Source organism: Macrobrachium rosenbergii, chromosome 19 (genome assembly GCF_040412425.1).
Source record: "Macrobrachium rosenbergii isolate ZJJX-2024 chromosome 19, ASM4041242v1, whole genome shotgun sequence".
Taxonomy (NCBI): Eukaryota; Metazoa; Arthropoda; class Malacostraca; order Decapoda; family Palaemonidae; genus Macrobrachium; species Macrobrachium rosenbergii.
Window position 1 is genome coordinate 24076233 of NC_089759.1, and position 16799 is coordinate 24093031.

Genomic DNA, 16799 nt, shown 5'->3' on the forward strand with positions numbered 1-16799 from the left:
TTCGCACTGCATTTCACCAAGGTTGTCTTGGGTATGTTCAAGGCTTTAGTGCAGTTCATGGAAAGGAAGGCTCTTCTAAGATTTTTCACTATTGTTACCTCCATATAGCATCTTTTAAGAATGTTTTGCTATTCTTGCCTCCATATATGGGAGAAAGAAGACTGTCTCGTATTCTAGGGGTCTCTTTCCAAGTTTTAAGGTTGCATTGGAGAAGGACTAGTTCCGGTGCAGGTTTTGTTTTTGAAGACCAAGAGATTCTCACAGTTCAAGATTTTCTTGCAGAGAATCAGTTTCGACTTTATTCCACTGCTTGCTTTTAAGACGTTGTCAGCTGTAGGAGGATTAATTTTGGAATCTCTTGCCTTTGCAGTCTTCTCCCTAGAACTCTTCCTATCAGGAGGATCTTCTATAACTGTTGCATTATATGAAGTTTTGTAAACTTCTATTTACTTCAGATGTTTGTGCTGATATTATAAACCATCTTTTACAAGAGTGAGTCTTTTCTGGTGTGTATTGTGAATCCATCCTCAAGTTTACAAGAGGTTCAGCTACCAACGATTAAGAGGCAGTGGTAAGTTCTCTTTTCTGGAGTTTGGCTTGAGGTATTTCTTGTACACACCTCTATAGACAACTCCACTAACTTCTTTAGTTTCTCAGTTACTGTAGATGCTGTCGATCCCAACTATTAGAGATTATAGTTCTAGGTTTTCTTGCATTTTGTGTTATGCTCAACTGGACATTCCTTACGACTTGACCCTAGGAGGTCTTCAGGTCTGGTGTAATCAAGGTGCCTGAATCACCATAACTTTTTTGGGAGCTTTGATTTGGTTTAGATTTTGCCTGCAGATCTGTTCGAGTCTTTAATAAAAGCCTCTTGAAGCACTTGAACTCTCCTTTGGTAGCCCTAGCACCAGTGAAAAAGTAAGAGTTTTGTGAAATGCTGGCTTTTGTTTTGAAGATGCTGGTACTGTGTTTGGTTCTTGTGGGCTGAGAACTGAAACAATTTTGAGGCAATTCCCTTCTCAGGGTTATGGAAATGCCAACTTGATGTCATTTAAGGATAATGAGTTTGACAAAGTTTTACACCATATAAAAGTAATTACAGCAAAATCAAATAGATTAAAGGCTGTTAGAGACTTTAATGATTTCATGCATTAGGGGAGCAAACACATTTTCTAAATGCAGTGCCCTTTTTTTGTCCGTTCATTGGTAACATGTAACCTCAATCGTGGTTTATTACATTGCTGAAGGTAATTATTCTTTATAAATGTTTTAGCTGATGTACCTAGCCGCTGAGATCGGTAATAGCAATGGAATGGGCTAGACTTCCAGAAGTTTGTGGCAGATAGTGGGTTGTGGGGATCCCCATTTATTGACCTGTTTGAAAACAAGTGGAATCTTGTTTGCCAATTTAATGTTCACTAGTGCAAGATCCTCTAGCTTGGGCAGTGGACACCAGGCTGTTGTCTGGTGTCATATGGATTTTTATGCCTTTAATCCTTTTGCTATATTTCAGAAAATCATCAACGAACAATTGACTCTGTAAGTTTTCTCTTGGTGTTGTTTACCCCAGGTGGCCCAGGAAGGCTGGGTTTCCAGTTTCATTCAGTGATGGATAGGTCTGCCCTTACTTCTCCCCATCAGGAAGAATCCCCTGAAGCAGCCAAGAGAGGAAAGGTTCCATCACAATCCTTCAGGCTGGAGATAACTGCATGGAGATGTTTCAGGGGTTGTAAGAACTCAAGGCAAGATCTTGCATGAAGGCCATTGTCACTGCCAAGAGACACTGTACTAACCGATTCTGCCAACACCTGTGTTCTGGGTATAGGCCTTTGTGCTGCGTTAAGGGGTTTTTCCAGCACACATCTATAAACAACATGATGATAAGGTTTCTGTTTTTTCCCAAGCTTGAGAGAAAATCCTGTTCAGCAGCCTTTAAGGCTAGGGGGGCCGTGTTGGCTTCGGCTCTTAGGCTATTTCTAGGACAAAGACATCTAAAGGTCTTTTGAGGTGTTAAGGTGGAGTTCCGAGATCTCTGGTACTCAGTTTACTGTGGAATCTGTATGCAGTTCTTAAGTTCATCATGTTGCCACCCTTTGAACTTTTGGAGCATTCTCTTCACAGTAGCCTTAGCTACAGCTAAGACAGTGAGGGAGCTATAAACTTTGTCAGTTAAAGTATGCTTTGCTAAGTCAAGGCAGTTCTTTTCTTTTCGCCTTATTTTTGGCGAAGAATGGTGTAGGGCTAGGTCCCTACCTGCAACAGTCTCTACCCAGCTTGGAATCACTAGAGCCTGAGGAGCTTGACACCTTTGTGGGTCCAGGAAGGACTTTAGGATTATGTCTGAATTGCACTAAAGATATTAAAGCTGATATAAAGAATATGTTTGTAGTGTTTGGAGGCCAGAGCTTTTGATGAGTAAGAATGTAATGTCCTTTTCATTACGTCTTTGGTTAAGGATTTTCTTGCTAATTTGTATCCTTACTGGGAGGGAAAGCCACTTGACATGGGAATAGTGGCTACAGCTTTCAAATTTGGGAAGAACTTATCCTTGGATAAGTTACTGAAGTCACTCAGTGGCATGGTAATTCTGTATTTGCTATGGTTCATCTCTGTAATGCAGAGGTTCAGTACAGTTATTGCAGAGCATCATCTCCTCTGGTTTGTGCAGGGGACGTTATGTCCTGAATCGATCAGTTTTGGTTTTTTGGAAGCTTGGAGGTACTTAGTGTTGAGTATAGGAAGTATAGTCATCCATTGTTGGCTCTGCAGGGTTTTGGCACATAACCCTACCCCTCCTTCTGCTGAAGGGGGCACCCCTCAAAGGTCCTCTGGTATCTTCATGATGAGGTTCTCATACCTGAATGACAATCCTTCCAAGGCAGAAGTAGTAGCCAATGGATTAAATTCACTGGGTAAACAGACACTTGTTTTGTACATAATATTTTGTTATTAAGTAGCCTTTATAGGTTTGGCTGATTTCCACTTTGCCCTCATTTTTCAAATGTGGGAATCAGCCATATAATGGAGAGGTAAGGTTCATTTCAAAAATATGAATACTGCACTTCATATAGTATTTATTTTTTAAAATACCTACCTCTCCATTATACAGTTTGCTCTCCCTGTCTCCCCACATTCAGAGTGGACAGAAATCGACTGACCAGCTACAAGTTTTTATATGTCGGACTCCTGGGGGAGCGGGGGAGTAGATGGATAGAAGATGGATACTCATTGAAAACCGAGTGTTCTTGTTTTTCTTTTGCAATCTGTCAAACTCCCACTGGTGTGGAAGCAAAACCTATATAATTGAAAGGTAAGTATTTAAGAAATAAATATTAACCCTTACCAGATGGGCATGATCATGTAAGGCTCAGTAATATCTCTAGAGTGCTGAGCAGACCGTCTCTGGTAAGAATCAGTATATCGCGCCATACAGTTTGAACGAAATTTGCGGGAAAAATGCTCTTCCCCATCCCAGGATGTATTATTATATATTTGCTAATAAATATACCCAGGGATTGCTGTTGGTTATAATTGTAATTTTGCAAAGTAAAGTACTGTACAAAGAAATATTTAAAAAAAATATGTACTGTACCTCACTAAAAGGTACTGCACCTCCCCATCTCAGTACGTCTCGTAAATTTTTTACCATGACAGTAAACCCCCCGTATTCGCAGTCTCACTATTCATGGACTCGTGTATTTGCGGATTTCTCTGTGGAAGGTATCTACCCATTATTTGTGGAAAATTCGCCCATTTGCAGTATTTTTCACTGAGAAATATTCACTAATTACTGTATTTTCATATCATTTTCATGACTAAATGCACTTTTTGTGATAAAACTATTAAAATACTCAGGTATATGCATTTTTAGAGTTTTTATTTTTTTTTTACCATCAAGATAGGTAGTTCTAAGTGTTTTAGAGGGGTTTTAAGTATTCGCGGATTTTAGCTATTTATTGCGGAACGCATCCCCTGCAAATACAGGGGTTTCACTGTATTATACTCAGAATTTGTTACTGAATTTAGTTCTTATCTGGTATGATACTGTGCGAGCTGTAATTATAATTTTACAAAATTAAATACAAAAAAATGTTAGAAAAAACATGTACAACTTGGTAAAATTAGCATGCTATTTTTATGAGCATCTGGGGAAAGAGGCCCTACACAGGGTTGGAAATACAGTATTCAGTTTCAGTTTTCCTTGGAAGGTACAGAAAATTTTTAAAAACTTTTTTTCTTATACCATGTGCATATGCATATCGTCCTCTTTCCATTAATGTGAGTTTTTTTAAAATTGGCCAACCTTAAAGTTTGCCCGGTCTAGGGTTAAGCTTAATATGTATTTTACCCCGATTGTAAGGGTTACATTAAGTATTTATATTTTATCTAATTATTAATGTATCTAATTAAATTTGTCACCAAGCCAGTACATAATCTTACTGTACCTACTGTTAGGATTTTGAGCATTTTTGGTGATCACCATGTTCTTGATTACCTCACTAAATTGTTTAAACTAAATACTGGTGCCTTTATGTACAGTGCTCAGGTGAGTGATATTTTACAGTCATTAAGTAGACCACTTTACTATGCAGTACAGCATTCCATTTTTACAGATGCCAAAACTAATGAAATCAAGGATGACACTGACCAAGATGACCAAAAAAATATTGTCTCTGTCAGTTCTCAATCTGAAAGTGTTGATTCAGAATCACTGTCACCAGATTCAGCTGCTCAGGCATGCTCTTCTAAAGGTAATTAAAAGTTTTAGGAACTTTAGATAGGTAGTTCATGTTCTATGGTGGAAAGTTTTGTAAAGTTTATTATGCAGTACAATTATATTGTAATAATTTTATTGTATAGACAGTCCCCGGTTATCGGCGATCCGGTTTTTCGGCGCTTGTTTGGCTCCGATACATACCTAACAGAGGCGCTTTATTGTCATGCCACCGTAACGGAACCCCCGCAGGTAACTGGGGACTGCCTGTACTATTAAAACCTTCTTTTAGACTAGATGACTTGAATTTCAATCTGGAACCTCTGGCTGCTAGTGTCCTTGGTACAGGTTATGAATATCTCTACATAAAATTATCTTTTTTTATATTCATTTTCTTATTTACGCAAACCCTTGTCACTGTGAGATTCGGTGTATTTTGTTATTATGGGATGTGTAAGAAGGCTGTATGTAACTCAGTCATTATATGAGTTAAATAGTATATCAACAAGATGTAGTTATTGTAAGGCTAGGCAAGGATGAGGGTTTGTGGTTCAAGTGTAGGGTAGTCTGTGAGACCGTATTATAGGAAGTTTGAGAGTGAAGGGAAAGAGTTGAATGTCATGCATGTGCTTAAACCTTATGATAGAACAGGTAGAGATTAAATAATGCTCATGGTTAGGATTTAGTTAATTTTTGCCTTTCCCCTTATTTTCACCCAGCATGACATTTTTCACATGCACAGTAGTGTTTAAACTTGAGCTTAACCAGAGAGTCCTCAGTAAATGTAGAAGTTCATGTTTTATTTATCCCTAAATCCACTGACAGTTGGTGAAAGGGTTGACTATTCTTGTAGAAGTACTGGTTCCACCTATGACTATTTAGACTGAAGTAGATTTACTACTTTTTTATTTATGCTGCTCCTGTATTTGGGATTGACCTCCATCCCTCCTGTGTTAGGCATCATTTAGCCCCTACCTTCTTGATATTTTCCTTTTTTCCAAAATCCAGTTTTATATATCTTGTTTTGTATCCCTTATCCTCGTTTATGTTTTGGTTTAGGTGCCTGTCTTTACTGTAATATTAATTTACTTGTAGTTACAGTAGTCTCATTGACATGTAAGGGATGTATTCCACTATATTTTTTAATTTTAATTCTCATTAATTAGGCTTAATTAGTTTGTTATTAAATGCAACATTGCAATACTGTATATTAGTTATTGGTGAACAGACACAGTACCATGTGTGGTACTGTATGTCTGTACTGTACCTGTATTCTGTAGTACAGTAATACTTTGATTCATGACAATTTTGAGTTACATTGTGGTATTTGGTCCTTTGTCCTGTTGTAAATCAAGCGCTATCTCTGTACTCCAATTGATTTATGATATGAAATAGTGATTGTATAAATTGACTCGTCTACTGGTGTTTAATTTTTTACACCATAATCCAGTCCTTGACAATGCATTTTTCATGGTTATTGAGTATGTTATTTGAAAAATATTTCAGAACATGTCTTTTAAATTCTTTTGTCTTTCTACCTTCCTGTAGGTGAACGGCCAAGAATCTGGGTATCATCTTCATTATTTGATAGGAAAAATGCATCAAAGTCTGTAGATAAAACCCCCACTGATGTTGAGCCTCATGCTACCAAGTCTGTGCGCCCACACATTAGGCCTCAGAAAAGTTTCAATAAAGAAAAATGCCTTCTTGCCCTGAAACAAGGTAAATGAAAATGTAAAATTAATTTTACTTTTATGATTGATAGGCATAAATGGTTGTTTTAATCTTAAACTTATAATAATAGTTTTTCTTTGTTAATACAGAGCTACTGCTAAAAGCAATGACATTTATATGTAATTATCAGGTAACATTTTTTTGTGAGAGGCTGAGTAGCAGCTAAAAGCAGTATGACATTATGAGATAGAGTTAAGACATGTAAGCTGTTCTATTGAGTAAATAACAAAGGGTTTCATTATCTCATTGGTGTATTACATATTTTTTGTATGTACAATATAAGTATTTTATAACTGTTTATAGGCATTATAAATTTTTTTATTTATTTTGGTTACATATTTTGTGTTCTCAGTTGTAATCTCATGATTCTTTCTATGTTTGTTATATTTCTGTATTCACTATTTACTGCTAGAGGCTGTCAAGGACGCTGGAAACCATGTAGCACCCTCTGGTGCCACCCCTTCTAAGGGGAAAAAAGTGAACAGTGGAAATTTTAGTTAATTAAACTGTAAATGTATTGTATATTTTATATAAAGATTTATTTATATAATATATTATTATTATGTGGTGTGCTGGTAGCAACTCACAACTGCTACCTGCATTACCTTATTGGTAATATAAGTTGACACGATAAAGATATATATATATATATATATATATATATATATATATATATATATATATATATATATATATATATATATATATATATATATATATATATATATATATATATATATATATATATATATATATATATATATATATATATATATATATATATATATATATATATATATATATATATATATATATATACTGTATATACTTGGACCTATATACATTTATGTTGTCTTTCATTGTCTCTACTTTTACATGTACTTTTCCCGTACTTTTTTCACTCAGTATCTCATAATATCTGTAAAAAAAATTTATAAAACCATGTGCAGTGCATTTATTAGTGAAGGTTGTGTACACTTAAAATGTGTATTTTAAACTATGACCTGGTCCTAACTCCTGGCGTATATGAATCGTATGTGGCTTGTATGTTTTGGTGCTTATAGTTTAAGCAGTTGCATAAACTTGATTTGCCATTAACAGTTAGCTGGGTCATAGAATTAATGAGATTATGCATATGTGATTGTAAATTTATTTTCAACTGGGAATTTTTTAAACAGTTTTTTACGGATATTACAGGAGGTACTAAGTGAAAAAGTATAAGTAGAGACAATGAAAGACAACTCAGATGTGCAGAGGTGCAAGTATATATATGCACAGTTCTTAGAGATTTTAGTTAAAAAAGTTACAAGCCTTCAAGGTCTTCTCTTCCGTCATTGTCTTGTAAATTTTTATGGGCTACCGTATGACAAGGATAGAGAAGTCCTTGAAAGCTTGTAACTTTTCTGAATAAGAATCTCTGTTAGACACCATCCTGTTTAAATGAGGTCCAGTTATTAATTGTAATAAGTAAACATACATATATATATGACACATCAGGATCGAACCTAGGTCTTTCAAATGAAAGACCAGACCACTGCCAACCAGGCCACACAAGTCATAAAAGAAGTTGGAATTTTGTGTGAAACGTATCTATAAATTATTCGCGGGAAACTCGCCCATTTGCTGATTTTTTCATAGAACAGTATTCTGTATTTCCATATTATTTGCTTGACTAAATACTCTACTGTACTGTACTGTATCTGCATATACATTTTATGATAAAATAATGATTTACAATGCTAAATTTCAAATATTAATATTAAATTTAATAAGATTAAATAATAAAAAAATAACTCTCTCTCTCTCTCTCTCTCTCTCTCTCTCTCTCTCTCTCTCTCTCTCTCTCTCTCTCTCTCTCTCTCTCTCTCTCTCTCTCAGGAAAAGATAGAATTTTTATGGTATGTTTATTTGTTTTGTGTGATAAATAAATGATTTTCCAAATAAGTATTAATTTTCAAATCTTAATAAGATAATAATGATAATAATAATATAAATAATATACTGTAATTACAACATTTATATATTTCTATAGTAAGTTATGAAAAATTTTAAACAAATTTCAACCCTGATCTTTTCCCGAGTCTTGGAGCTCAGGGGGGGAGGGTGAACCTGTCAAATATGTCAAATTGACATTTCTGACCAAGGGTAGATAGACGTTGCCACAACGTGATCAAATCAGTTTCTCTCTCTCTCTCTCTCTCTCTCTCTCTCTCTCTCTCTCTCTCTCTCTCTCTCTCTCTCTCTCTCTCTCTCTCTCTCTCTCTCTCTGCCAGTACAAAGCTGGCTAAATTTGTTGTGGCGGTAACTCTCTTTCTCTCTCTCTTTTCACTGGAAGGGTGTATGTATATATTTTTAAAGGTACTAATGTTTAAGATGACTTTGAAATGACATTAATAATATAATTTCAAAGATTAATACAGTAATAAGATAATAATTTAAGGTATATTTGATGTAGGGTGATACTTTAAGTATACATTTTGTATTTGAACTTCAAGATAGAGGTGGTAAGCATTTTTAGATGGGAGTTCTAAGTATTTGCAGATTTTAACTATTTGTGGGGGTTATCTGGAATGCATCCCCCACAAATATGGGGGGTTTACTGTAGTATCTAGAGATTAATTTACGCTAACTAGAAGCAAGAAAATCACTCTGAATTGAGTTAAATACGGCGAAATACACTTGCCTCGTAATCACCCTCAGGTTGATCTCCAAACTAAAATATTGATTGCTATGTTTATATTTGATAATAATAGTAGTATGAGAATACATTCAATATTATTGGATATAATGAAGTAAAGTATAACTTTTTAAAAGATCTGTGGAAAAGATGCATATTCATTATGTTTGTATTTTATAATACGATATTAATATGTGAATATTACATATGCTAATTGTATATCTCGTGTATGATGCTACCCCCTTAAAATTAGCTTCAAAATTAGGTCTTCAAAGGTCACATAATACACAAATATATATATAAGTAGAGTTAATTGAATCAGCTTTTTATTGGATACTAATAATCAGCAGCATGGAAAATTTCAGTCATGTCTCTTCTTCATACCTGTGTTAATGTGACAAATTTGTGTAAACAGATCATTATCTCCTCTAATTATTGCCTGTATTGAAGTGAAAATGTGTACTGGCATTTTATGTTTGGAAAATTTTAATTAATTTTTTCTTAAGAGATATTTAAATGATAAAATTTTTAGTTGAAAATTTTGAGTAAAGTCCTGAAAGCTATGCCTAAAGGTATGACTTGTTATTCTGTCCGCAACACTTTACAGTAGAGGAATAATGGAGCTTAATTTATAAAGCACCAGCCAAATGTTTCCAATGATTTTCTATCTTTGAACATTATCATAGTTCAGGTATTTGGAAAAATAGTAGGTAGTTGTACATTTATTGTCAATCAAATACTTTTGATATTAGAAGTATTTATATCATAGTATGGTATCTATACAAGTATTTTTTTCGTGGTATAGTGTTTGGCAGCATAATATGCCATACATTATTGTGAACTCAGGAAACTTCATGAAGTTAGATTTTTGTGTATATTTTTGCTTAATGAAAACGATACCTTTTTGTTTGAAAAAACCTGTCTAGTACCAAGTATCCCTTCTTTTAGGTTGGAGGCGTGAGATGGTGCATCGAGCCACTTTTGATGTAAATACTCCCAAAAGAGTCAGAGCTGATATTTATTATTATACTCCAGAAGGGAAAAAACTGAGGTCTAGAGTCGAGATTGAAGATTATCGTAAGTTTTGGTTATACTGTGTACGTTGAGTTAGAATGTACTTTTTTTGAGTTGTAAATAAAATTGTATTCTCATATGCTGTTACCAGTTATTCAAACAATGATTAACCTTCTCTTTTCATTAAAGACTTTCAGGTGAATAGTTGTTTCATTATATGTGAAGAGTAAATGATTCAAGTTCGTTTGATTACAACCTAGTTTTTCATTGTTATAAAAATATATACAGTAATTATTTTGATTTACCTTGGATTATAGAATGTTGTTGTTTTAGGGCAACCAACTTGGTTTTTAGGTTTTTGTGCTATCCAAAACTGCATTAGCATTACAGGACCATAACAACTATGAACTTGACTGGTGTAGGGCCAAAAGTGCTTGAGATAGTAGAAATTTTGAATACAGATACATTTATTTTAGGAAAATTATGTTTTTTATGTATTTGAAGATAGCATGTTTACTCAGTACTAAACTGCTCTAGTTTACATATTCGTAATTTACTTATAGTGTTCAGATAATTGTTGTTCCCTTCACTATGCGCTAAGTAAGGTTATTTTTCCATCTTGAAGTTTTGTGGAAGGACATAACTGACCTCACTATGGAAAAATTTACTATCCTGTTGTAGATCACATATTCATAGTTTGTAGTAGTGTGCAGATAACTGTTATTCTCTTCGTTATTCTAAGTAAGGTTATTTTTCCTTCTTTCAGTTTTGCGGAAGGGTATAACTGACCTGACAATGGATAACTTTACTTTTGCAAAGGAGTCTGTTGGTGGTACTGAAGAGCAAGAACAGATTCGTCATGCTGTAAAGGGAACACTTGTAAGAAAAACCGACTATTTTTGCTTAGCTTTCAGCTTACAAAATGTGTTACATAGTTTCATAATTATAAAGTTTAATTTCAACAAGTTTTTTCGTTTCAGTGAATCGGACAAAATCCAGAAATCCAAATTGCTTTCATGAGAGTCTTTAATGTCATTTAAGTAACCCCCACACCACTCTTTCACTTGGTTATGTTTCACATTTTGTTTAGTTTTCTTTGCTTTCATTTTGTAGGCTGCTCGGACTTTTTCTGTTATCTTTTGTATGACATCACATCAATGTTTTTATGTATTATATATATGTCAGTCAGTGGTGATTTATTTTGTTACCTATAGTCCTGTATATCTTTCCTTGTTTTACCTGGTAGGTGATTATTCTAAAATGTTTCGTTCCCTTCAGTATACATATCTTGTCCGTCTACCACAATAAGTGAGCAATTTTCCGTAGCTGGTGTCTCAGACTCTACATCTTCCTTTTGAGACATCTGTGACCCAAATTGCGGATTGCCTCTTTTAGCTAAGATCTACAGCGTCTCGTATTCTTCCATTAAAGGGTGTTGAGCTAAGTTTAATTCTGTCGTTGGAGTCCTAGCAAGGAAAGGAGTCCAGTCTCCTGGAACCTGGATGTAGTGTTGAAGTGACTGACAGGTTCCTCTTTTGATTACTGCGCTCCTCTTCTCGGGAAAGACCTTTAACCGGAAGGCTATCTTCCTGGTAACCTTGGCTTCTGCTAAAACATTTTAGTGAAATCCAAGCCATCGTTCTTTCACAAGGAGACGTGGTTTTCTCATTTACCCTTGGAATTTTTAGCCAAGAACAAGGATCCTTCCAAGGCTTGATCCGTTCTTTCTCACTTAAAGAACTTAACAGACATCCTGGGCTTCCAGGAGCGCGTACCAGCTCCCGAGCTCCTAGCTCACCTGGCGCCCAACTCATCTGGCGCCAGACAGCCACTCTCCGAGCGCCCAGGGCTGCTTGCCAACTCTGAGAAAGAGTAGAGAGCTCTCTGCGCAGTTGGTTTTTCAGGTATTACCTGAGCAGGACCTAAAGACCAGAGGACCAACCCAGTGTGCTGTGGCAAGGATCCATTTCGCCCTCTGACTAAGAACGCATTGTCCTTCATCCTAAATGGCCTTTTTTCTGAGACACTCAGATTCAGGAGAACATTTAGCCTACTTTTAGTGAAAGCTAAGGACGTCAGAGCAGAAACTACTTCATAAGCTTTCAGGCGCAAGATGTCCCTTACTTCCATTCTGCAATCGAACTACTGGATGTGTAATCGATCTTTGCTTCTCACGATTTTAACGAAAGTTAAGCAGTGTTAATTTTGCAGTAACTTGAGATACTGCATCATTATTAGTAACTGGCATGGTATCACGGAAGGAAGCATAGGATTTTCTCCTACTGTCTTTCAAGGTGAGGAGTCAATTTTTGGAGAGCTGGAGGGGTACAGGGTACCCGGAGCATCCGCCACTCTCAGTGGATGGGTTGTGGTTTTCCTTCACTCTAAGTGACAGCGTTATCTGGTTGTTTTTTATTATGGTACTGTGCCCAGGGCAAGGGCACCCTTTTAAGTTTTGCTAGCCATTGGATAACTCCTTGAGCTGCATAACTTCCACTGATGCTTTGTTAGCAATCGGAACACTCCTTTGCTACAAGGCTACCACTCAAGTAGAGGCACTTGTCGTTTTTACCGCCACACCACTTCAGATTAAGATGAGCGCCAACCAAAGACAGTATTCTCCTGCAGTAGCCCTCTTGACTGATCATGAATGACAATCATTGTCTTCAATGCCAGCAGTGTTTTTATTTCAAATTCATTAATGACTTAATGTTTTGGAGTAGAATATGTTAATGTGTCCCACCTCTTATCAGTGTGGGATTCAGTTATGTAGTTACTTGGTAAGTTACTCATATAAAAATGACATTTTATAATTAAGTAAAGTTTTATATATACTTACCAAGTAACTGCATGATCGGAGCCCTCCCTCCACCCTTCTCATGGACATAGGGCACAAACAGAATGAGATTGTCTGCTTAGTTGTTTCTGGTATACCCATTAGTTGGGGCGGGGGTGGGGGGACTAATCACCTACATGAAACAACTGAGGTGCTACTGCGAATTTTGAATTTAGGCTGCTGCCATAGTTAGAAACTATAGCTATGTAATTACTTGGTAAGTATATATAAAACTTTATTTTATTATAAAAATGTCATTTTTACTTGTTTAACTCCTGAAAAGGTGCAGTATGTGAAGTGCAGGGCCACGTAAATAGGTAAAGTAATTATAAGAGATGTTCGTTTATGTTAATGTAACACAGTGCTGGCTGAAACCTCCATTGTGCTTTATCTCCACTCATTGTTTGGTTTGCTGTGCTAATGGATAGTTAGGTAGTAGTATATTTTGATTTCATCATGCTTTTAATAATTTAAGAAGCCAATAAAGTGATTGATTGTTGGTAAGAGTCACAAGTACAGGTAAGTGGCTGTAATTTGTAAGGTGAAATTAAAGAAAGTGTTTATAGGAAAAACAAGCTATACTGTATATGTATTGCAGATGCTCCTAGAAAGTTACTCTTTTTTTTTTTTATTGTAATCAACTTATGCTCCTCTAACAGATGCTGAGTTTCAATGCAAGGTTATTGGTCCCCTCATTGTTTCAGTGAAAACAATCACTGAAGTTAAGCTTAGTGTTCAGGAGTCATACATGGGTATCAGAGGTATGGCTCAGTTAAGATTTTCAAATTTTTATTATTTTCTTTGCCTATTTGTGCTCCTGATTCATGAGGTTACAAGGATATCTAGAATGATACAACAAATGGATGATGTCAGCAAGCTACTTTGAATAGCTTGCAGACATGGCCTTGGGATTAGGTTGTAGTTTAAATCCTTCAAAGACCTCCACCTTCATTGAAGTGTATAGTCACAACAGCTCCATCTGCTTCTAACATGCAAAGAATGCTATAATGGACTGCACTGCTTAAGTAAGGGGAAGAGTTTGAATGCCATTACCTATTTATCATTTGTGCTCTTGTTGCCCAAAGCACAGTAATGAAAAGGAACAGTTACGATCAGTGTTGTGAGTATACATTAGTATAAAAAACCTGTCATCTCCCTAAAAGAAAAAAATGTAAATTTTAGTCAGTAAACATCTTTAGTGTGGTGAACACAGAATTAATTCTGTTCTATAAGATCAGATTTATTTCCAACAAGTTTGGCTACTTAACTGTTACAAAATTTGGGTCATAGTTGTTAACAAATTCCTGGTCATAGACCTCTTTTTTGAATGCGTAGTAAGTATAGCATAAAGGTGAAGTTGCCATTCTTTAGATAGATCATGTATACAGTGCATGTACAGGGATATATAAGAAACATGAAATTTTTATAACCTAATCCCTTTTTAGTTTAAAGTCTTTGTTTAGTAAATGGTTCACAACAGATTTATTTGTACCAAAATGATTGAAAGTTTTAAGTGTATTTTTTCTTGGATATTGTAGTTATATTATTTTCATAGAAAAGTGACAGGCAGCCATTTTGACTGATATTTTTTCCACCACCAAGCTTTGGAATATTCTTCTTGCTCTGTTTTTCTTAATTCCTAAAACTTGTCCTCTGCCAAGAAGCAGATCTGTTGCTCACTTCATGGTTGCGCCTGACCTTTCTTAGTTCTCTTTTTTATTATTTTCTAGAGGCCTTGACTAGAAAAGGGTGGTAGGTTGCCCTTCCCATTGGTCTGCACTTGAGACAAATATCAGATTTTACTAGAAAAAATTTACTGTGGGAGATAGTTTAAAATGTTAAAATTCTTGAAAGGAATGATACAAAGAGACAACTCTGTATGTGTGAAAATAGTACTGTAAGGATGAGTGTTACATAACAGAGGAAAAACATGTCCAGAACTGTAATATTTGCAACCTCACTTTATTATTAAGCTTTTGAGTGATTTGAAATTTTCTGTGCAATTCCATTGATATTGCTAATTTTCATGTAGGGCTCAACTCCACGGCAGAAGGTTGATACAGCAAACCAAAATACTGCTTCTCCAACATTACCAGCCGGGGAGAATCAGAAAAGGGGCAGACCTCGTAAAATCGCCAAAGAGGAATCACCTGCCAAGAAGATAAAAACTGCATCTACATTCAAAGTTCCCATGGTTAGTAATTTGTATATGCCGTATAATTTTCTTCATTATGTTGTCAGTACAGCAGCATATTTGAAATTGTTTATGCCAAACTGAGTAAGTGTTTAGAAGCCCTTATTAATGGTCCAAATGTCCCCAGGCATATGTTCTTAAGTTATGTAGACAAGTAGCAGACTACCTACCAGAAGCTGTACATGTATGCCTACCTTTAATCCTGATTGAACAATAGCTATCCTCATTATTTCTTGTGTTTGTGTTGTCAGTGTGTCTACAGGAAGCTCTTCAACATTTGCTTTGCCATTCAGAGTAAGTTTCTTAACCATCATATGTAATAGCTCATCACCATCTCATATAGTAATTAATAACCACTCACCAAAAAACTGATATAATCAAGATGCAGTTTGGTTGTAAACAGCTGAATCAAGAAAGCTTACCTTTGTATACTGGTTTTAACATTTGTTTTATGTACAAAGTAAAAGCTATAATTCCAGTAGTAATCTGTTTCTTTTAGCAACTAGAAAATTATTCTCCTAATTACTGTATTTCAGCAGTGGTCTTCAGTCAGCTGATTTTGTAAACGTAAACATTAGCACAGCTTACTTAAATGCACATGGCAGTTTTTTATATTCCAATGATGATATAACATGAAAAATATAGTGTAAATGGATTCGGTAAGTAAAATATCTTTGAGTCCATTATACTCTATCATGTGTCATAGTGTTTTCATTGCGACACAATACCTGGCTACAAGACCAGACTAGAAAAATATTTCTTTGATACTAGTTTAGTCACCATGGAGCGCTGGCACAACATGGGGGTTAACTCCTTGAGGACTCAACAGCGACTACCAAAAATAGGTTTTCCTATGTCAAAACCTGTTTTTTCGTTAAAGGATATGTATACTGAGAGAGAGAGAGAGAGAGAACTGAGGTGTTTACAGTGAAGTGTAAGCACAGTATAAATGGATTCTATAAGTTAAATAATGTTGTATTGATATTTTGCTGTGTTTTTTATTAAAGGATATATATGCTGAGAGAGAAAGAGAGAGAACTGACATATTTACATCATAGTCTAAGCACAGTAACTAGCTGGGGACAAGACTTGACAGGTGCGGTTAAACTATAGCTGGGGAGAAGAGTAAGAATGTTGTTTTATGTTGCCTACGTGTGAAATTCGGCTTTTAAATATTTTTTTGGTGATAAGAGATGAAACATTAATAGGGAAAAATATTCTCTTGTGTACTGCTGTGTGTGATAATCATAGTCAACTAAACATGTAATGAAATACAGTATAGTAAATCAGACAAAGCAAAAAATATGGCAACTCGTACCTACGTATGCACACACTCACTCACTCGATCTTGTAGTGAAATTCCTGGGTTAGGTTAGTTTTGTGTTTTTATTAATTGATATTTCATTAAAGGATATATACAGTACAGGACTGATGTACGGTAGAGAGAGAGAGAGAACTGAGATTCCTTCGTAGGAGAACTCACTACTGGTGGTTTTGTGCTGCCTACGTATGAAATTCGGATTTTAAATATTTTTATGGCGATTAGAGATGAAACATCAACAGTGATAAAATATTCTCTTGTGACTGTTACAGTATGTGTTATAATTGTAGTCAACTAAACTTGTAA

At 35.4% G+C, this 16799-nt stretch overlaps 1 protein-coding gene across 3 annotated transcripts in view; it reads left to right on the forward strand.

Annotated features, from left to right (window-relative positions):
- The window catches only part of LOC136848741 (uncharacterized), a 115278-nt gene that overhangs the window by 23276 nt on the left and 75203 nt on the right, over positions 1-16799 (forward strand). The window contains exons 4-8 of one of the 3 annotated variants that reach the window (XM_067121291.1): positions 4617-4754; positions 6266-6439; positions 10077-10205; positions 10909-11021; positions 15011-15172. In XM_067121291.1, the coding sequence (XP_066977392.1) occupies positions 4617-4754; positions 6266-6439; positions 10077-10205; positions 10909-11021; positions 15011-15172 (716 nt within the window). The remainder of the gene's footprint in view (positions 1-4616; positions 4755-6265; positions 6440-10076; positions 10206-10908; positions 11022-15010; positions 15173-16799) is intronic. The other 2 variants (XM_067121292.1, XM_067121293.1) reach the window with 2 other exon arrangements.